The 23567-nt window shown below is 43.1% G+C and overlaps 1 protein-coding gene across 1 annotated transcript in view; it reads left to right on the top strand.

The window, feature by feature from the left end:
- Nucleotides 1-20618, top strand: part of LOC124795609 (cilia- and flagella-associated protein 157-like) — a 133443-nt gene extending 112825 nt beyond the window's left edge. Inside the window, exon 8 of the mRNA XM_047259680.1 lies at nt 20496-20618. Within this exon, the coding sequence (XP_047115636.1) occupies nt 20496-20618 (123 nt within the window). The remainder of the gene's footprint in view (nt 1-20495) is intronic.
- Nucleotides 20619-23567: the final 2949 nt, after the last annotated feature.

Here is a 23567-nt window from a genome sequence, read left to right as displayed (position 1 = left end):
CGAATTGCTCAACACGTGGGGCGTGAGGTCTCCACAGTACATCGATGTTGTCGCCAGTGGTCGGCGGAAGGTGCACGTGCCCGTTGACCTGGGACCGGACCGCAGCGACGCACGGATGCACGCCAAGACCGTAGGATCCTACACAGTGCCGTAGGGGACCGCACCGCCACTTCCCAGCAAATTAGGGACACTGTTGCTCCTGGGGTATCGGCGAGGACCATTCGCAACCGTCTCCATGAAGCTGGGCTACGGTCCCGCACACCGTTAGGCCGTCTTCCGCTCACGCCCCAACATCGTGCAGCCCGCCTCCAGTGGTGTCGCGACAGGCGTGAATGGAGGGACGAATGGAGACGTGTCGTCTTCAGCGATGAGAGTCGCTTCTGCCTTGGTGCCAATGATGGTCGTATGCGTGTTTGGCGCCATGCAGGTGAGCGCCACAATCAGGACTGCATACGACCGAGGCACACAGGGCCAACACCCGGCATCATGGTGTGGGGAGCGATCTCCTACACTGGCCGTACACCACTGGTGATCGTCGAGGGGACACTGAATAGTGCACGGTACATCCAAACCGTCATCGAACCCATCGTTCTACCATTCCTAGACCGGCAAGGGAACTTGCTGTTCCAACAGGACAATGCACGTCCGCATGTATCCCGTGCCACCCAACGTGCTCTAGAAGGTGTAAGTCAACTACCCTGGCCAGCAAGATCTCCGGATCTGTCCCCCATTGAGCATGTTTGGGACTGGATGAAGCGTCGTCTCACGCGGTCTGCACGTCCAGCACGAACGCTGGTCCAACTGAGGCGCCAGGTGGAAATGGCATGGCAAGCCGTTCCACAGGACTACATCCAGCATCTCTACGATCGTCTCCATGGGAGAATAGCAGCCTGCATTGCTGCGAAAGGTGGATATACACTGTACTAGTGCCGACATTGTGCATGCTCTGTTGCCTGTGTCTATGTCCCTGTGGTTCTGTCAGTGTGATCATGTGATGTATCTGACCCCAGGAATGTGTCAATAAAGTTTCCCCTTCCTGGGACAATGAATTCACGGTGTTCTTATTTCAATTTCCAGGAGTGTAGTTATATCTGCTGAGGAATAATGCCCATCATTGAAACCTGTGTGCTGTTTTGTATGGGATGGGAACTGATGGGCTGAACAGAAATATCAGTGGCTTTTGATCAATTATCAAATGAAATTTTATTCTGGAAAGGAAGACATGAAATTTTAAGAAGTAGAAGATAGCTAATACCTCTTTCTCTGTTTGTGGATTGTTCTTCTGTGCTGCTGTCAGTGTTGTAGAAGCATAAGCAATAGGTAGTTCAGTACCGTCAGCAAATTGGTGAACTAATACTGCATCCAAGCTGTAGTTTGAAGCATCGGCCACTATTATGAGGTTTGTGTCAGCATGAAATGTAGCAAGGCATGGAGCTGAGTGCAAGCATGCTTTTTTAATCTTTAGAATGCCATTTCACATTCTTTTGTCCACCTGAATGACATGCCTTTTTTTTTAAACTGGTGTGGTGGGTAATCTAGTTTAGAAACATTGGAAATCAATTCATTATAGTACGTCACTTTACCCAAAAATGATACCAGTTCACTTACTTTCTAGGACAAGGCAGTCGTTTGATACCAGTTTGCAAAATTTTATGTCTGGGGCATTCAGTGGATGGCTGAAAAAATTTACACTCTCCAGATTACATTTCAAACCTTTGTCTTATAATTATGGAATAACGTGAGGAGATTTACCAAGTGTTTGTGGTGGTATTTACTGTTGTCCAAACATCATCAACCAAAGGCTTCATTGACTCTGTGATGGTCTTGGCTGCATATTTCTAGAACTGTGTTATTGTGTGGGAATTTGTAGGACTCCCCTTGATAAGTCAGGGGTACACTAACCAAAGGAAGCAGCTACTTGGGTAGCAGAGTATTTGCGAAGTGCACATGAGGGTTTTTAGGCTAGACAGTAGTATGAGTTGCTCTGATGAACACTTGCCAGTCGCTATGCAGAGAAGTCAAATGGAATTCAGAGTAAAGACACTTTGACTGTCATAATTCTATCAGTTAACTGTCGAAGTATTCATAAAAAAGTTCATTAATTTACTGCCCTCCAGGGAAGTTCTCGCACTCAAATTATTTTTGGGACCAAGAGCTGACTGAGACCCAAAGTGGAATGCTGTGAGATATTTAGCATATATCAGAAAGACAGATTAGAGCCCATAGGAGGTGGACGTATTCATTGCAGTTGATAAAAATATTGTCTATATTGAGGCTGAAGTTGAGTGTGACAGAGAAGTTATCTGGTTGCGTACAACAGGTGTAGGTGAAATCAAGTTAATTGTTGGATTTTTTACCAGCCACCCAATTCTGCTGTGTCAGTTGTAGAGTCATTCAAAGAGTGTCTAAGGTCAATAGCGTATAAATACCCATATCATGCAATACTAATTGGAGGCGACTTTAACCTACCAAGTATACACTGGGATCATTATAATAGACTGGGATGTCTATGGAGTCATTGTGGGGTTACAAAAAGACAGTCATGTGAAATACCTTTGTTGCCCTTTCCTCATATGATATATTGCATACTATGGATGAAAGGCAACAGGCAGATTCCATATTTCTACACTGCCGGACAGCATTTGATGCAGTGCCCCATTGCAGGCTGTTAATGAAGGTACAAACATATGGGGTAAGTGAGTGGCTCGAAGGCTTCTTATAAAATAATAGAACCCAGCATGTTGTCCTCGACAGTGAGTGTTCATCAGAGACAAGGGTATCATTGGGAGTACCCCACTGTTGTTCTCTGTATGCATAAATGATGTAGCGGACGGAGTGGGCAACAATCTGCGGTTGTTTGCTGATGATGCCATGGTGTACAGTAAGATGTCGAAACAAAGTGACTGTGAGAAAATCCAAGAAACTTAGACAAAATTTCCAGTTGGTGTGATGAGTGGCAGCTAGCCCTAAATGTGGAAAAATGTAAGTTAACCCGGGTGAGAAGGAAGATCAAATCTGTAATGTTCAGATACAGTATTACTAGTGTCCTGCTTGACACAGTCAAATCATTTAAATATCTGGGTCTAATGTTGCAGAGCAATATGAGATGTAACAAGCATGTGAGAACTGTGGTAGGGAAGGCAAATGGTCGACTTTGGTTTATTGGGAGAATTTTAGGAAAGAGTGGTTCAGCTGTAAAGGTGATCACATGTAGAATACTGGTATGATCTATTTTTGAGTACTACTTGAGTGTTTGGGACCCACGTGTAAGTGATACAGAGATGCTTCATGAACTCAGGTGGGAATCCCTGGAGGGAAGGCAATGTTCTTTTGAGAAACACTATTGAGAAAATTTAGAGAACTGACATTTGAAGCTGACTGCCAAATGATTCTGCTGCCACCAACATGCATTGTGCGTAAGGGCCATGAAGATAAGATATGAGAAAGTAGGTCTCATGTGGGGGCATATAACAGCTGTTTTCCCCTCACTCTATTGGTGAGTGGACAGGAGAGGGAATGATAAGTAGTGGGACAAGGGACAAGGTGCCTGTGCCATGCATCATACAGTGGCTTGTGTAATATATATGTAGATGTAGATGTCATCAAGGTAGTTGAGCATAAAGAGGTGTTTCATGTTAACTTCTCCAAAAAATTTCTGGAACAAAGCAGGAGCACTTGCTACTCCAAAAATTAATTTTTTGTATTTAAAAAGTACATGGTATATATTCACAATTAACCTCTGTTAGGACTGTTCATCTAATGGAAGTTGTTGGTATTCATTGATCAAATCTGTCTTAGAAAAATATTTTTCACCTAATTGTACCAGTAGTTTATCTGGCCACAGAATGGTGTAAGATTCGATTTCTGATGAGGCTTGACTGTCACCTTAAAATTGCTGCAGAGGTGAAATTTGTCTCTCAGCTGTTATATGATTACCTAGGGTGTTGTTCTCTGCTGGAAAAAATGGGTTCGATTACATCGATCTCTGCAAGGCAATCTAACTCTTCCTTAATTGGCTCATGCACTGGATGTGCTCTGCAGAATTGAGGGTGCACCAAAGGCTGCAATGTAATGAGCAATGTGACATTGTTTGGCTTGCTGAGATCTGGCAAAATGTCTGTACATTCATTGCACATTGAATGCATGTCTTGAAAAGGCACTTGTTTGGATATTAAATTTACCACATCAGTGATTGTGAACCTGAAAGCATTGAATGCATGGTCATGTATGTAGATGTAAATGTAGATTTTCTCAAACCATTGTTTGGTTGTGCCATCAGTTTAAAAGTACATGTTTGCCACACATACCATGTCATCCCATTGTTGTATGTGGCTTCTCAGTAGAATCCATTCACCAATTTCATAGGCTCGTGACCAGCATCCCTGGAAAACACTGTTGGATGCCTGGCATGCAGCTGATTTACTGCTATTCAGGACTCCATCTGTCTCCTAACTGGATTATCTTAGAAATTACATACTGCCTGTTTTCTTTTCCTGTCTGTGTAGGCAATGACTTTTACATTGCCTGATTGGAGCCACTGTGATGTAGATGTTTTGAACTACCTGGTTCCTCCATAAAACAGTGTCATGTCTAAACCACAATGAAGTCCATATCCTAAGGCAAGGTCATCAGTGAAATACAATACTTAGCACTGAAAGTACATTCATTATTGACACCAATGTACAGCCAGAAAAGACTGACCTCGTGGACAGACAATGTAGCTGTTTTTACTAACATTTAATATTCTAAAATATATAAACATTACAAACATAAGATTGATTTATTAGTTTATTAATCCATGAAACAATTTCAAGAGTCTTCCAGAAACGATAAATATGTAATAACAAATGGTTGCTGGTGGTCAGGTGTGAACTGGTGACCAGCACCACACTAGATAGTGACGCTAACCACTATGTAACACTGCATGCACCACAGGATGTGACAATATATGGTTCACAAGTTCATCAAAGATTGCTGGCATTGTTCATACCAGAAAAAATTCACAAGATGAGTACAGATGAGCTGTACACAATATGGTCACCTTTATGTGGTACACTGCATTGTAATGGCATTATAGAAAACAATGAAAACATTAACATAGAACAGATATCCTATTCAGAATTTGTGGCTGAGGTGGCCCCTCCTTGAAGTGTAATGTGCTGGAAATCCATCAAACAAAAATATGTGCACCGAGCGAGACGGCGCAGTGGTTAGCACACTTGACTTGCATTCGGGAGGATGACAGTTCAAAGCTGTGTCTGGCCATCCTGATTTAGATTTTCTGTGCTTTCCCCAAATTGCCTCAGGCAAATGCCAGGATAGTTTCTTTGAAAGGGCCTGGCGAACTTTGTTCCCCATCCTTCCCTAATCCTGTGGGGCCGATGACGTCGCTGTTTGGTCCTCTCCCATGAATCAGTCAACCAACCAAAAAGATGAGCCCAGTAGTTGGAGAAAATCACAGGTCACATCAATTTAAAGAAAGGGTAGCAGGAATGATACATAAAACTGACATCCAGTATCTTTTACGTCCATTTGTTGTAGAGCCTTGCACTTAGAACATATTTTGAACTCAAATGTAATAGGATATTGTGAACAGAATCATTTCCTCAATGCCAGTCAGGATGGATTCCTAAAACATTGGTCATGTAAAACCCAGATTGCACTTTTGTCTCACACCATCCAGAAAGTCATGGGTACAGACAGATGTAGTAATTTTTGAGTTTTGTGAAGGTTTTGACCCAGCATCACACAAATATTTATTCTGAAAGTATAGTCCAATGGGGTACCAATTGAGACTCAATGATTGGAGTGAGTATTGCATGGTAGGGAGGTCACAGCATGTTATCATCAATGGGGAGTTATCGACAGATTTAGAAGTAACTTCAAGAATATCTGGAAGAGTGTTGGTATCCTTTATGGTCATATTGTATGTTCATAACCTTGCAGACAGTAGTAACCTCAGAATTATTGCAGATGGTGAAGTTATCTACCTCCATCTACAACCATACTCTGCAAATCACTGTGAAGTGCATGTTGGGCATATTACCCATTGTACCAGCTTTAGGTCTTCCCCATTCCATTTATGTATGAAGCATGGAAAGAATGATTGCTTAAACACCTCTGTGTGACCTGTAATCAGTCCAATCTTGTCTTCAATATCCCTACAGGAATTATATGTGGGGAGATATAGTATATTTCTAGGTTCATCCCTTAAAGTTGTTTCTAGAAACTTACTAAGTGAGCTTTATGGGATGGTTTGTATCTATCTTTGTGTATTTGCCAGTTCAGTTTTTCCAGCATCTCCATGATGCTCTCCCATGGGTCAAACAAACCTGTGACCATTCCTGCTACTCTTCTTTATGTATGTTAAATATCCCTTGCGATTCCTATTTAGTACAGGTCCCACACATTTCAGCAGGCTTCTATAATGCATCACATAGGTGTTTTGCAAACAGTCTCTTTTGTAGACTGATTACATTTCCCTAGTATTCTACGAGTGAACTATAGTCTGTTGCATGTTTTATTTACAATGGAAGCTACATGATTGATGCATTTCATATCGCTACAAATTTTTACACCCAAGTATTTGTTTGAGTTGATCAATTTCAGCTGTGGCTCATGCTGAACTCCATTTTCAAAGGTACCTTTGCTAAGAGAAACTCAGCAGAATCACCCCAATTCAGTTTTTGTACCACTGAAAGGATGAATGAAATAAGTGTTAGTGTCAGTAGTATTGAGAAACAGCTGAAATCATTAAAATTGAAGAAAACTCCAGGGCCCAACATAATTCCTATCAGATTCTACACTGAATTAGTGGCTTTAGCCCCTCTTCTGACTGTAATCTATTGTAGATCCAACAAACCGTGCCCAGTAATTGGAAGAATGATATTAGAAGTGATCCACAAAATTACCATCCAATATCCTTGACATCGATTGTTGTAGAATCTTAGAACACATTCTAAGCTCAGACATAATGAGATATCTCAAACAAAATGACCTCCTCTGTGTTAACCAGCATAGATTCTGAAAATACTGATCATATGAAACCCAACTCACACTTTTCTCACATGACATACTGAAAGCTTTGGAACGAGACAGTCAGGTAGATGCAGTATTTCTTGATTTCCAAACAGCATGTGACTCAGTGCCACATCAATGCTTATAACCAAAAGTATGATCATATAGGGTATCAAGTGAAATTAGTGAGTGGATTGAAAATTTTCTGGTAGGGAGAACGCAGCATGTTATGTTGGATGGGAGAGTCATCGTCAACTGTAGAAGTAACTTTGGGTGTGCCCCAGGAAAGCGTGTTGGGACCCTTGCTGTTCCTAGTTGTATATTAATAATCTTATGGACAATATTAATAGTAACCTTATATCATGAAAAAATTTCAAAAATTTCAAAAAATAATCTTATGGACAATATTAATAGTAACCTTATATCATGAAAAATTTCAAAATAGTGCAAAGACTGGCAACTTGCTTTAAATGTTTAGAAATGTAAAATTGTGCACTTCACAAAGTGAAAAACTGTAGTATCATATTTTGGCAGCTGTGCTGCAAAACTGCATGAAATGACCACAAGTCACTCATGGCTGGCCTAAGATAGCTACGTGAGATGTCCATTGGTGCACATACCTACTGACAGGCAAAAGTCTAGCAAATGTGTGGTGCACACGGCCATGGGTCAGCAATGACAGTTTGAACTGAGCCACCATACAGTGCAGATGCATTTTTCAAGCATCAGTACTCCAATGCGCAGACCACGTGGGTCAAGCTTAACATGAGTTCCCCACTGATGGGTAGGGAAGTTTGTTTGGCACTCTCCATTCATTTCAATTTTCGCTTTTTTGCGTCTGTGAAATACACGGCACCCTGCGATTGCGAGGAAAGTTTGTTCATTCTGGACACACGTCCATTGTTCTCCCACACTCATGTGATCGGACAACACACTCATCACCTTGGAGTGTACACCCACCAGGATCAGTGTTCGAGTGGAACTGTGCAAACACGATTATCACGATCGCTGGTTTGATAGACATTGTGACCTGATTTCTTTTTCATTACTTCTCCATTTACCCATTTGTGCAGAATAAATACATTTTCGGCAATATTGTATTTATCAGTTCCTGATACAACACTGTCACCATAGCTTACATCCTGAACAAAATGCATGAGTGCAACAGTGAAGTTGACTCACTGCACGACTGACAAGTAAGCAGCAATACACACATGTTTCCACTTCACTGGTGACCCCAATGTGATTAATAAGCTAAATATGTGATTATGAACTTTCATTGGTGTGGTTGATGCAGAATGATGAGTGATCTAACACTTATATCCTCATGTGCGAAGAGTGATTTGTTTGTGAAAAAACCATAAAGAAATAGGCGTTAAAGCAAGATGACGACTTTGGAAGAACTGCAAAAGACAACAGATGGTGGACAAAAGATAATAGATGAGCTGCTAGTGTGCAGCTAGTGGCTGGATAGTGAGCTACAGGCATTCTCCGCATGCACGGTCTCTCCCCACCTGGAACCAACCCAGTGAAACTTCCATGAACGAATCTCAGCCACACTGAAACCTCCCAGTGTTACTGGAGTGGCGGCAAGCACAGGATGGGTATTGGATAATCTGCTGTCCTTTTGGTCCCATGTCCCAATTATGTGGTTCAGCCAAGTGGAGGTGGTTTTCCTGAGCAAGAACATTGCCTGCGACCTTGCCAAATTCGGACACATTGTGAGCCAGCTAGACCCAGACTGTGTGGCCGAAATGTTGGACAAAGTCACCGCCCCCTCAAACCAGTCTTCATATAAGCAACTAAAAGAGGAGTTAATCTGGAGAATTTCATTGTCAGAGGAACAGGAGATGCATCAGTTGATGTGCCAAGAGGAGCATGGTGACAGGAGGCCATCTCAGTTCCTGCGACACCTGCAGAACCTCACACAGTCCGACAAGGTCCCAGACTTTGAATAGAAGCAGAAAGGGGGGGGGGGGGTCATAAAATATAATATATAATGAAAACTGATTGATAATTACTGCTTGAGTAATTTTTAAAAAATGGAAAAAATAATTGAAAAAATTGGAAGGTGCAAATATCCTGAGTGAATTTTAACTGGCACTAATATCAATAAACCTTCAATATTCAATACATTTTAGATCAACATCCATCACTTAAATTTATGTATTTCTCATTATCGCCATTGTGCATAGAGCTGTTTATTACGATGCTGTTACTAGATCACTCCTCCTCTGCTCATGCAAATTCCTCTTGTCTGCTTTGATCCTCTCAATGCAGGATTCGGCATGTGCTAAATGATGAACAGATGGGGTTACATATATAAATATCCATGTATAAACTTCATCTCCCTAATAACTTTTGTAGCACTTCTTTAATGTATGGCTAGAATACACATTTTTGAACAATATTAAAATGGCAGAACTCGGCATATGTCTGCCCGCTACCAGTTATAGAGACAAATAGGTGAAGATACAGAAATTAATCAACTGAAGAGCATATCTCTACTTGTTTTGCTTGTATCCCAACATTATCACTGGTACAAAATAACTTGTTATTTTAAAAGAACGAGAGAAAAAAAAATAATATGCCCTATTACAACTTGCTGTTGCATGCTATCTGGATGCACTGCCTTCCATCCCAAGTGCAGCAGTTACTGCCATCCAAACAAAAATGAAGCTGGACATCATCGCAGACTTGGCTGATCGGGTGTGTGATGCTTTGGCAATGGTGCCCAATACTGCTGCCAAGGCAGCTGTGGCTGCACTGGCAAATTTTACTCTACAGCGACACATATCTCCCACAGCTACTGGCATGGAAGCTGTCCTGCACCACATAGTTCAGGACTTGCTGCACAGGCGGCAGCACTCAGCATGTAGTTTGATTGGTTGGTGCCGTAGTGGCAACAGATCCCACTACTGCTGATCCGGCTTGTGCAACAGGCAGTGCAGTGACAGCCATTCTGGTGGGATGTCAATGACATCAGAACAGTAGTTGAGCAGCTTTTGCTTGTATCATTCACGTGTCGACAATGAAGTGACAAAGTCTCTGTATCCCTGATCACACCCAAATGCCAGCTGCAACCGGGCATAGGTGCACCTGGCTGAAGTGCAGTATCCAGACATTTCTTCATAACATAACAAGCGGGCTGGCAGTGTGAAGTACCTTGTTGATGTGTGTTTTGATCTGTTTGTTCCCCCCCCTCCCCACCTATGCTAAGAAACCACCGGAAGGCCAAGATGCTGTCTCTTACAGCAGCAAACAATTCAACAATAAAAAAGTATGGCACCTATCACTGAAATTGGGACCTTGGACTGCACCACTCATTCACATGGATGTTCATTGTGGCTGACATCAATGAACCGATCCTGGGTGGGGGTTTCAAGTTATTAGCCAACATCAAAAATACCCAGATAATTGATTCAAAAACATATTTGAAACTAGCAGGACAGCAAAGGCTGGCTAGCTTCTTCAGATTTAAACATGTTAAGTCCTCTGGACAATATGGAGACATACTGGACAAATCTCTGGAGCTTACTCACCCGCCTCGTGCACTGAAGACACCAAATGTTTGACGGTCCACCACATCATGACTTCACCCATTCCAACTACCTTGTGCCATTCACGTTGACTTGCGCCCAAGTGACTTGCTGTAGCAACGGCAGCCCATGGTCCTCTGCCTTGCACTTAGTACCACAGAAAGATACTAATTCATGGCACCCATGCAAAGTATATTGTGCCTTAAATACACGAGCAGTGCCAGACCGATATCCAGTGCCACACCTGCAGGATTTTAGCCACACCATGGTAGGCTCAGTTATATTTAGCAAAACTGACTGCACAGAGGCATTCATGTAGATTCCTGTGGTGCCATAAGACATTCAAAAAACAGCAATTATTATGCCCTTCAGGCTTTTTGAAAGCTTGTACATGATGTTCAGTCTTTGGAATGCTGCCCAGACCTTGCAGCATTTCCTCGATGGCGTCTTACAAGGCTTACTGTGGTGTTTTGCATACCTCAACAACATCCTAGCCTATTTAACGCTACCCGAACTCCACCACCACCACCTAACGACCACCTTTTGGTGCCTGAGCAAGGTGAGCATCATCTTTAACCCATTAAAAAGTGTATTAGGTGTCACGGAAATTGAGTTTCTGGGGTATTTAATCACCCCTAGAGGATTCACATCACTAACGGACAAGGTACAGGTGCTCTTAACCATGCTGCACCTACAGATGCACAGACTTTTGCTGCTATATTGGCATGATAAATTTTTATCAATGCCATCTGCCCAATGCCGCCATAGTTCTGGAACCCCTGAGTGTAGCTACCTACCTCGAAGGTAGGATTTGAACCTGCAACCATAGTGGTCGCGGGGTTCCAGACTGAAGCACCTAGAACCGCTTGGCCACAGCAGCTGGCAGAAAAATACTTCAGCCTTCATGATTTTCACCAGTCACAAGCCTCTAGCTCATGCATTTTGGAACAATAACACCAAGTGTATGCTGTGCCAATTCTGACAGTTGGAGTATGTATCACAGTTCTCCACATACATACATATATTTCTGGAATTGACTGCATCATCGCCAAATGTTTGTCCCGTGCTTGTGCCATTACCTCTCTGCATGTGAACTTCGAGGACGTCACCTAAGAACAGGAGAATGACAGACAACTGGACAGCCTCCGAAATGACACTTCTAGTGGCCTACAACATGAGTTAGGTCCCATTCCTAGCTCTGCCCACAAAATTTGGTGTGACTGTCAACAGGCACACGCTGATCATTTCTCCCAGATAAATTCCAGCGCAATGCTTTTGACCATGTCCACAGACTGTCATATTCCGGCATCAACACCATTGGGTTGCCCTTGTTCATGTGTTTTACCTGGCCAGGACTATGGAAAGTCTGCCATCAATGGGCACACATCTGCATTGCATGCCAGCGTGATAAAGTCAGGAGACACATCCATACATCTGTCAGTGCCATACCAATGTGACATGCCATTTTGCACACATCCATGTCGAAATTGTGTGCCTGCTCTCTCTGTCCCAAGACAAGCATTATCTGCTGACGATGACAGACTGCCTCACACGCAGGCCAGACGCAACACCCACAGCAGACATCACTGCAGAGACAGTCCCAACAGCCCTCATCGACACCTGGTGGCACCCTTCAGCTGCCCTAGTCATATCACAATAGATTGCAGCCACCAGTTTGACTGTATACTGTTCACACAAGTCAGCCGCTGTGTGGCGTGCAGCTACACAGAACTACCAGCTACCATCTGGCACATGACATCATGGTTGAGCAGCTCCATCAAACAGTGAAAGCCTTCCTAACTTGCCACAATGCTTCTTGAACAGAAGCACTCCCATTGCATTCCACAAGTGCCTATCTTATCCTTGATTTTCTGTCCTGTTGTGCAAGGGTTCCTCCTTCTCTATTTCCCTACCCTGTCATTCCTCACTGCATCTCTCCTTCTTACTCCTGTCATACTTCTGAGGGACTTCATTTCACATGCCTGTAATCGGCTACATCTGTTTTCTTTTGATTGTGTAAATCATGAAATTCTGCTAGACAAGCTCAAGTATTGTGGCATGAGTGGGACAGTGCACAAACGGTTTAATTCGTACCTAACTGGAAGAGTGCAGAAAGTTGAAATAAGTAGTTCTCGTAACATGCAAAGATCAGCACATTCCTCAAACTGGGGAACTATCAAGAATGGGGTTCCACAAGGGTCAGTCTTGGGTCCTTTGTTGTTCTTATTATATATTAATGACTTGTCATTCTTTATTCATGAAGAGGCAAAGTTAGTTCTCTTTGCTGATGATACAAGTATAGTAATCACACCTGACAAACAAGAATTAACTGATGAAATTGTCAATACTGTCTTTCATAAAATTACTAAGTGGTTCCTTGGAAATGGACTCTCACTGAATTTTTATAAGACACAGTACATACAGTTCCGTACAGGGAATGGTATGACGCCATTAATAAATATAGACCTTAATCAGAAGCATATAGCTAAGGTAGAATATTCCAAATTTTTAGGTGTGTCCATTGATGAGAGATTAAATTGGAAGAAACACATTGATGATCTGCTGAAACGTTTGAGTTCAGCTACTTATGCAATAAGGGTCATTGCAAATTTTGGTGATAATCATCTTAGTAAATTAGCTTACTACGCCTATTTTCACTCATTGCTTTCATATGGCATCATATTTTGGGGGAATTCATCACTGAGAAATAAAGTATTTATTGCACAAAAGCGTGTAATCAGAATAATAGCTGGAGTCCACCCAAGATCATCCTGCAGACATTTATTTAAGGATCTAGGGATATTCACAGTAGCTTCTCGGTATATATACTCTCTTATGAAATTTGTTATTAACAACCAAACCCAATTCAAAAGTAATAGCAGTGTGCATAACTACAACACTAGGAGAAAGGATGATCTTCACTATTCAAGATTAAATCTAACTTTGGAACAGAAAGGGGTGAATTATACTGGCACTAAAGTCTTTGGTCACTTACCAAATAGTATCAAAAGTCTGACAGATAACCAACAAGTATTTAAGAAGAAATTAAAAGAATTTCTGAATGACAACTCCTTCTACTCCATAGAGGAATATTTAGATATAAATTAAGAAAAAAAAGAAAAAAAATATTTAAAAAATAAAAAAAAATAAAAATAAAAAATAAAGAAAAACAAAAAACACAAAAAAAATAAAGTTGTTATATTAACTTAAGTATGTTGTTAAATTAACATAATTATGTCATGTATTAGAAAATTCGACTCGTTCCACATCATTACGAAACATCGTATTCATGATCCATGGAACTTGTATTAATCTAATCTAATCTAATCTCTAATCTAATCTTCATCACCTAAAAAGGAATTGGGTTTTAAGGGAGAGGGTAAGGAGTCATTCCAATCCCGGGAGCAGAAAGACTTACCTTAGGGGGAAAAAAGGACGGGTATACACTCGCACACACACACACACACACACACATATCCATCCACACATATACAGACACAAGCAGACATGTCTTTAAATATGTCTGCTTGTGTCTGTATATGTGTGGATGGATATGTGTGTGTGTGTGTGTGTGTGCGAGTGTATACCCGTCCTTTTTTCCCCCTAAGGTAAGTCTTTCCGCTCCCGGGATTGGAATGACTCCTTACCCTCTCCCTTAAAACCCACTTCCTTTCGTCTTTCCCTCTCCTTCCCTCTTTCCTGATGAGGCAACAGTTTGTTGCGAAAGCTTGAATTTTGTGTGTATGTATGTGTCTGTTTGTGTTTCTATCGACCTGCCAGCGCTATCGTATGGTAAGTCACATCATCTTTGTTTTTAAATATATTTTTCCCGCGTGGAATGTTTCCCTCTCTCTCTCTCTCTCTCTCTCTCTCTCTCTCTCTCTATATATATATATATATATATATATATATATATATATATATATATATATATATATGGTTATAATAGAGGGAAACATTCCACGTAGGAAAAATATATCTAAAAACAAAGATGATGTGATTCACCAAATGAAAGTGCTGGCAGGTCGACAGACACACAAACAAACACAAACATACACACAAAATTCAAGCTTTCGCAACAAACTGTTGCCTCATCAGGAAAGAGGGAAGGAGAGGGAAAGACGAAAGGATGTGGGTTTTAAGGGAGAGGGTAAGGAGTCATTCCAATCCCGGGAGCGGAAAGACTTACCTTAGGGGGAAAAAAGGACGCGTATACACTCGCACACACACACATATCCATCCACACATATACAGACACAAGCAGACATATTTAAAGACAAAGAGTTTGGGCAGAGATGTCAGTCGAGGCAGAAGTGCAGAGGCAAAGATGTTGTTGAATGACAGGTGAGGTATGAGTGGCGGCAACTTGAAATTAGCGGAGATTGAGGCCTGGTGGATAACGGGAAGAGAGGATATATTGAAGAGCAAGTTCCCATCTCCGGAGTTCGGATAGGTTGGTGTTAGTGGGAAGTATCCAGATAACCCGGATGGTGTAACACTGTGCCAAGAAGTGCTGGCCGTGCACCAAGGCATGTTTAGCCACAGGGTGATCCTCATTACCAACAAACACTGTCTGCCTGTGTCCATTCATGCGAATGGACAGTTTGTTGCTGGTCATTCCCACATAGAATGCGTCACAGTGTAGGCAGGTCAGTTGGTAGATCACGTGGGTGCTTTCACACGTGGCTCTGCCTTTGATCGTGTACACCTTCCGGGCTACAGGACTGGAGTAGGTGGTGGTGGGAGGGTGCATGGGACAGGTTTTACACCGGGGGCGGTTACAAGGGTAGGAGCCAGAGGGTAGGGAAGGTGGTTTGGGGATTTCATAGGGATGAACTAAGAGGTTACAAAGGTTAGGTGGACGGCGGAAAGACACTCTTGGTGGAGTGGGGAGGATTTCATGAAGGATGGATCTCATTTCAGGGCAGGATTTGAGGAAGTCGTATCCCTGCTGGAGAGCCACATTCAGAATCTGATCCAGTCCCGGAAAGTATCATGTCACAGGTGGGGCACTTTTGTGGTTCTTCTGTGGGAGGTTCTGGGTTTGAGAGGATGAGGAAGTGGCTCTGGTTATTTGCTTCTGTACCGGGTCGGGAGGGTAGTTGCGGGATGCGAAAGCTGTTGTCAGGTTGTTGGTGTAATGCTTCAGGGATTCCGGACTGGAGCAGATTCGTTTGCCACGAAGACCTAGGCTGTAGGGAAGGGACCATTTGATGTGGAATGGGTGGCAGCTGTCGTAATGGAGGTACTGTTGCTTGTTGGTGGGTTTGATGTGGACGGACGTGTGAAGCTGGCCATTGGACAGGTGGAGGTCAACATCAAGGAAAGTGGCATGGGATTTGGAGTAGGACCAGGTGAATCTGATGGAACCAAAGGAGTTGAGGTTGGAGAGGAAATTCTGGAGTTCTTCTTCACTGTGAGTCCAGATCATGAAGATGTCATCAATAAATCTGTACCAAACTTTGGGTTGGCAGGCCTGGGTAACCAAGAAGGCTTCCTCTAAGCGACCCATGAATAGGTTGGCGTACGAAGGGGCCATCCTGGTACCCATGGCTGTTCCCTTTAATTGCTGGTATGTCTGGCCTTCCAAAGTGAAGAAGTTGTGGGTCAGGATGAAGCTGGCTAAGGTAATGAGGAAAGAGGTTTTAGGTAGGGTGGCAGGTGATCGGCGTGAAAGGAAGTGCTCCATCGCAGCGAGGCCCTGGACGTGCGGGATATTTGTGTATAAGGAAGTGGCATCAATGGTTACAAGGATGGTTTCTGGGGGTAACGGATTGGGTAAGGATTCCAGGCATTCGAGAAAGTGGTTGGTGTCTTTGATGAAGGATGGGAGACTGCACGTAATGTGTTGAAGGTGTTGATCTACGTAGGCAGAGGTACGTTCTGTGGGGGCTTGGTAACCAGCTACAATGGGGCGGCCGGGATGATTGGGTTTGTGAATTTTAGGAAGAAGGTAGAAGGTAGGGGTGCGGGGTGTCGGTGGGGTCAGGAGGTTGATGGAGTCAGGTGAAAGGTTTTGAAGGGAGCCTAAGGTTCTGAGGATTTCTTGAAGCTCCGCCTGGACATCAGGAATGGGATTACCTTGGCAAACTTTGTATGTGGTGTTGTCTGAAAGCTGACACAGTCCCTCAGCCACATACTCCCGATGATCAAGTACCACGGTCGTGGAACCCTTGTCCGCCGGAAGAATGACGATGGACCGGTCAGCCTTCAGATCATGGATAGCCTGGGCTTCAGCAGTGGTGTTGTTGGGAGTAGGATTAAGGTTTTTTTAAGAAGGATTGAAAGGCAAGGCTGGAAGTCAGAAATTCCTGGAAGGTTTGAAGAGGGTGATTTTGAGGAAGAGGAGGTGGGTCCCGCTGTGACGGAGGACGGAACTGTTCCAGCCAGGGTTCAATTTGGATAGTGTCAATTATCCTAATCCTACCCCTAATGATCCAACTCCCCAAGACACTATCCAAATTGAACCCTGCCTGGAACAGTTCCATCCTCCGTCACAGCGGGACCCACCTCCTCTTCCTCAAAATCACCCTCTTCAAACCTTCCAGGAATTTCTGACTTCCAGCCTTGCCTTTCAATCCTTCTTAAAAAAACCTTAATCCTACTCCCAACATCGACACTGCTGAAGCCCAGGCTACCCGTGATCTGAAGGCTACCCTTCCATCGTCATTCTTCCGGCGGACAAGGGTTCCCCGACCGTGGTACTTGATCGTCGGGAGTATGTGGCTGAGGGACTGCCTCAGCTTTCAGACAACACCACATACAAAGTTTGCCAAGGTAATCCCATTCCTGATGTCCAGGCGGAGCTTCAAGGAATCCTCAGAACCTTAGGCCCCCTACAAAACCTTTCATCTGACTCGATCAACCTCCTGACCCCACCGACACCCCGCACCCCTACCTTCTACCTTTTTCCTAAAATTCACAAACCCAATCATCCCGGCCGCCCCATTGTAGCTGGTTACCAAGCCCCCACAGAACGTATCTCTGCCTACGTAGATCAACACCTTCAACCCATTATGTGCAGTCTCCCATCCTTCATCAAAGACACCAACCACTTTCTCGAACGCCTGGAATACTTACCCAATCCGTTACCCCCAGAAACCATCCTTGTAACCATTGATGCCACGTCCAGGGCCTCGCTGCGATGGAGCACTTCCTTTCACGCCGATCACCTGCCACCCTACCTAAAACCTCTTTCCTCATTACCTTAGCCAGCTTCATCCTGACCCACAACTTCTTCACTTTTGAAGGCCAGACATACCAACAATTAAAGGGAACAGCCATGGGTGCCAGGATGGCCCCTTCGTACCCATTCATGGGTCGCTTAGAGGAAGCCTTCTTGGTTACCCAGGCCTGCCAACCCAAAGTTTGGTACAGATCTATTGATGACATCTTCTTGATCTGGACTCACAGTGAAGAAGAACTCCAGAATTTCCTCTCCAACCTCAACTCCTTTGGTTCCATCAGATTCACCTGGTCCTACTCCAAATCCCATGCCACTTTCCTTGATGTTGACCTCCACCTGTCCAATGGCCAGCTTCACACGTCCGTCCACATCAAACCCACCAACAAGCAACAGTACCTCCATTACGACAGCTGCCACCCATTCCACATCAAACGGTCCCTTCCCTACAGCCTAGTTCTTCGTGGCAAACAAATCTGCTCCAGTCCGGAATCCCTGAACCATTACACCAACAACCTGACAACAGCTTTCGCATCCCGCAACTACTCTCCCGACCTGGTACAGAAGCAAATAACCAGAGCCACTTCCTCATTGTCTCAAACCCAGAACCTCCCACAGAAGAACCACATAAGTGCCCCACTTGTGACAGGATACTTTCCGGGACTGGATCAGATTCTGAATGTGGCTCTCCAGCAGGGATACGACTTCCTCAAATCCTGCCCTGAAATGAGATCCATCCTTCATGAAATCCTCCCCACTCCACCAAGAGTGTCTTTCCGCCGTCCACCTAACCTTTGTAACCTCTTAGTTCATCCCTATGAAATCCCCAAACCACCTTCCCTACCCTCTGGCTCCTACCCTTGTAACCGCCCCCGGTGTAAAACCTGTCCCATGCACCCTCCCACCACCACCTACTCCAGTCCTGTAGCCCGGAAGGTGTACACGATCAAAGGCAGAGCCACGTGTGAAAGCACCCACGTGATCTACCAACTGACCTGCCTACACTGTGACGCATTCTATGTGGGAATGACCAGCAACAAACTGTCCATTCGCATGAATGGACACAGGCAGACAGTGTTTGTTGGTAATGAGGATCACCCTGTGGCTAAACATGCCTTGGTGCATGGCCAGCACATCTTGGCACAGTGTTACACTGTCCGGGTTATCTGGATACTTCCCACTAACACCAACCTATCCGAACTCCGGAGATGGGAACTTGCTCTTCAATATATCCTCTCTTCCCGTTATCCACCAGGCCTCAAACTCCGCTAATTCCAAGTTACCGCCACTCATACCTCACCTGTCATTCAACAACATCTTTGCCTCTGCACTTCTGCCTCGACTGACATTTCTGCCCAAACTCTCTTTCTTTAAATATGTCTGCTTGTGTCTGTATATGTGTGGGTGCATATGTGTGTGTGTGCGAGTGTATACCCGTCCTTTTTTCCCCCTAAGGTAAGTCTTTCCGCTCCCGGGATTGGAATGACTCCTTACCCTCTCCCTTAAAACCCACATCCTTTCGTCTTTCCCTCTCCTTCCCTCTTTCCTGATGAGGCAACAGTTTGTTGAATTTTGTGTGTATGTTTGTGTTTGTTTGTGTGTCTGTCAACCTGCCAGCACTTTCATTTGGTAAGTCACATCATCTTTGTTTTTAGATATATTTTTCCTACGTGGAACGTTTCCCTCTATTATAACCATATATATATATATATATATATATATATATATATATATATATATATATATATAGAGAGAGAGAGAGAGAGAGAGAGAGAGAGAGAGAGAGAGAGGGAAACATTCCACGCGGGAAAAATATATTTAAAAACAAAGATGATGTGACTTACCATACGAAAGCGCTGGCAGGTCGATAGAATTCAAGCTTTCGCAACAAACTGTTGCCTCATCAGGAAAGAGGAAAGGAGAGGGAAAGACGAAAGGAAGTGGGTTTTAAGGGAGAGGTTACGGAGTCATTCCAATCCCGGGAGCGGAAAGACTTACCTTAGGGGGAAAAAAGGACGGGTATACACTCGCACACACACACATATCCATCCATACGTCCCATATATATATATATATATATATATAAAAACAAAGATGATGTGACTTACCAAACGAAAGCGATATCACTTCTTTATTTTTTTGTAGGGCATCATTATTCCAAACAAGGCTCCTAACATTTTGCAGGAATGCTTCTGCTTTTCTGCCACATTCACTTATCTCTTTCTCATTTCTTCCATTTTCCCCTATTACAGTTCCAAGTATTTGACACTTTCCATCTTCTCCAATTGTTTATTTCCATTCCTTATTCCACCAGTTGGTCTATCCTTCTTTCTAGTTGTAACCAGTGTGGTGTATTCATTTCATGATACAGGGAGATTTAAAAATAATTAAATTAATATGTTGCCAAAATGAAAACAAAGCAACTATTACTGTATGGAAGTGTGTTAATGGTGTTCTTCTGAGTGTTCAGGCAAGTTGTTGTTTTTGTTTTATCCACAATATTCTGAAGACTGTCTCACATTTCTTCAGATACTACAAGTTGCGCTATTGTGTATAATTGCTGCCTGGATTCCAATCAGTCTGACTAAAGCGCATATGATAGCATAACTCACAGCACCTGAAGAAGACAACTGGATCAGTTGTCCAAATATTGTGCATAGCATGGAAATAACAGTTGGCTGAACACCCAGAAGCACAATATTAACTAATGACACCAAGAAAACCTAAGATAGAAATGTGTTCTTCTCCCTGCGCAGGTACAGCAGGACTTCCCAGATGATTCATTTCATGTAAGCAAGAGAGAGGCGCTATTGAAATATCTTTTGGAGCTGATCAATATCAGCGAGGCAGATCAGAGGAGAAGAGTGGAAAAAATGTAAGATATAAACACATTCTGTATCATATCTTATATATTAGAAAAATAACCGGTGTTTGAAAATATAATGTGACTGGATACACAAAAATGTACTCACCAGGTGGCAGCAGAAGAACACACACATATAAAGATTAAGAAAATTTGGAAGCTTTTGGAGCCAGTGGCTCCTTCTTCTGGCAGAAGAGTTAAAGGGGAAGCAAGAAAAAAGACTGGTGAGGTTTTGGAAATGGGGCAAGTCTCCTCTGATCCAGGATTCTGGATAACTTTTTCAAACTCTCCCCATTTCCTAAACCTAGCGAGTCCTTTTTCTTCATTCCCCTTCAACCCTTCTGCCTAGGAGAAGAAGCCGTAGCTCCAAAAGCTTGGAGCTTTCCTTAATTTTTATCTGTGTGTGTTCTCCTGCCACCACTTGGTGAGTAGATTTCTTATCTACCCACTTACATTATACTGTATGTATTGTAATGTTGGTTTTGTATAACAATAGCTTGACCATGTACTTCCACTAATAGATCTTCTGAACTTCATCACCAAAGTTGTAATAACAATTTTAAATCCAAAATACATGCTGATTCAAAAAGAAAGAATAGATTTCAGTTGTTTATTACAGACAGACTATGAAAGACAGAAACATTGCACATGTGACTGGATAGAGGAAGGTTCAAAGTACAAAACTGTTAAAGTTTTTGTGGCCACTTCTTGACAAACTGCTTTTGGCTTCTGTTTCAGAAAGAGCTTGGAGATGTCTTGCTCTTTCATGCATGTCTCACCAGGAGTTATTTCACATGGAATGGCAACTTCTACAAACAGCTGGAAGGCATTGCCATGGGTAGTCCTCTTAGTCTAGTGGTGGCCAACTTCTCCATGGAACATTTTGAAGCACACGCACTGGACTTGGTAACTTGTGAACCTAATGTATGGTACACATACATCAATGATACCTTTGTTGTGTGGGGCCTTGGTGAGGAACAGCTCGGTGACTTCCTAAGACACTTGGATGGTCTTGATTCAAACATAAGATTAACCATAGAAATAGAGAAGGACAAGCAGCTGCAATTTCTAGATGTACTGGTCCCAAGGAATGGTGAAAATCTGGGACACAGCATGTATCGAAAACTGACACACATGGGCCAATACCTGCACAAACTGTCAAACCACCACCCAAGCCATGACTAATATGCTCATAATGCGAGCAAGAAGAATATGAAAACCTTTGTACCTCAGACAAGATATGCAACACCTGGAAAGTGTTCTGAGGAGTAATGGGTATGCCACCAGTTATATAAGAAGTGTAACAGAGTCAAACACTCAGCGAAGTGACACATAGGGAAAAGAAATGTTGGATATGGGCTTTCTGCCATACACTCCCAGATTGACAGACAGAATCGCCCATATATTGAACAAACATGGCGTAAAGACTATTTATAAACCGACAAAGAAGGTCAAAGTGTGTCTCAGATCAGCAAAAGAGAAAAGGGATCCATAGGCAAAGTCAAGAATATACTGCATACCATGCACATGTGGAAAAGTTTATGTTGGAATGATTGGATGATCAATCAACATCAGGATCACATAACATAAGCGACATTGCAGGTTGGGGCAGGTGAGAAATCGGTTGTGGCAGAGCACATGCTGTGCGACGTCGACCACATAGTAAAATTCACCAACATGGAAATTCTCACAGTAGAGAAGAGCTATCGCAACTGATTGTTCAGGGAGGCTATAAAAATTCACAAACATGAGAATACCTTCAAAAAGAAAGCAGAAAGCCTCAAGGTGAATGAATCCTGGATTCCCATGATTCAGCGAACGACTATTGCAGGTAGCAAAAGGAGAACCAAACTGTAAATCACTACAGAGAGCCCCTTGGACATTGGCACACCAGGTACATATACTCTGCACCTGCAAGCTCAACTCCAGCTTTGACAATGCCATTTATGCTGGCAAAATGTCAGAAAACTCATCAAACAAATATCGGCTGAAGAACCTGAGACAGAAGCCAACAGACAGTTTGTCAAGGTTCAGAGCATTTTGTTTGTGCAGACACTATAGCATACACTCAACATGAACACCATGCATTGCTTGAGAGACACTGAAATGGTAGTCCATTTCATTCCACAGATGAATCAACAGGTCCCTTTTTAACGAATCGACAGCTTCAGCACTTTGCTTTCTCAGATCTTAAGGAGTAACCATGTCCAGTATGTACAACAGCTGGATAAATAGTAATGAGAACTGTACTTATAATTACACATCTTCAGTATAATAACCCCCGTTATTTATGACCTTTTGCAAATGTCCAGAAGGTGTCTTAAACCATCTGCATACCTATTTGTGTTGAGGTCCCGTATCATCTGCCTTATGGTATGGATAACATCATCTCCATTGTTGTACTGGATCCCTCGCAGTGGTGCTTTTACTTTGGTAAAGAGATTGTAATTGCAGGAGCTCATATTGGGTGAGTGCAGTGGATGTTCCAGACTCTCCCATTGGCAGTGGTGCAAGAGGTCCTGGCCAGCAGTAGCGGTTTGGCATTGTGCATTGCCATGTAAAGGGATGGATTGCTGTACCATGAAATGTTGTCGCTTTTGCCTGACACTGGATGAAGGTGATGTTGCAGGAATGTGCAGTAGTAGCCAGCGTATACCATCATTCTTGATGGTGCAGCAAGATGAAGTATTACCCCATCAGTATTGTACGTCACAATGAACATCACCTTCATGGTACTTGATGTAGCATGCTCTTTCTGTCTAGAGGAGAAGTGGGACATCTCCATTCATTGGATTGGCATTTCAAGTTTGGTTCATATGAGTGCACCCAGCTTTTTTCAGTAGTGACAATGGATAAAAAAAAGTCATTACCTTTCCTTTGGTACCAGCTCAACAAATCTTGTGTGATAGCACAGCAGTGCTGTTGTTGCACCTCAGACATTTCAAGAGGTATCCACCATGCTGCA

This window comes from Schistocerca piceifrons, chromosome 4, assembly GCF_021461385.2.
Source record: "Schistocerca piceifrons isolate TAMUIC-IGC-003096 chromosome 4, iqSchPice1.1, whole genome shotgun sequence".
Classification (NCBI taxonomy): Eukaryota; Metazoa; Arthropoda; class Insecta; order Orthoptera; family Acrididae; genus Schistocerca; species Schistocerca piceifrons.
Note: the sequence above shows the minus strand (reverse complement) of the source record. Positions and strands in the feature narration are given on the sequence as shown.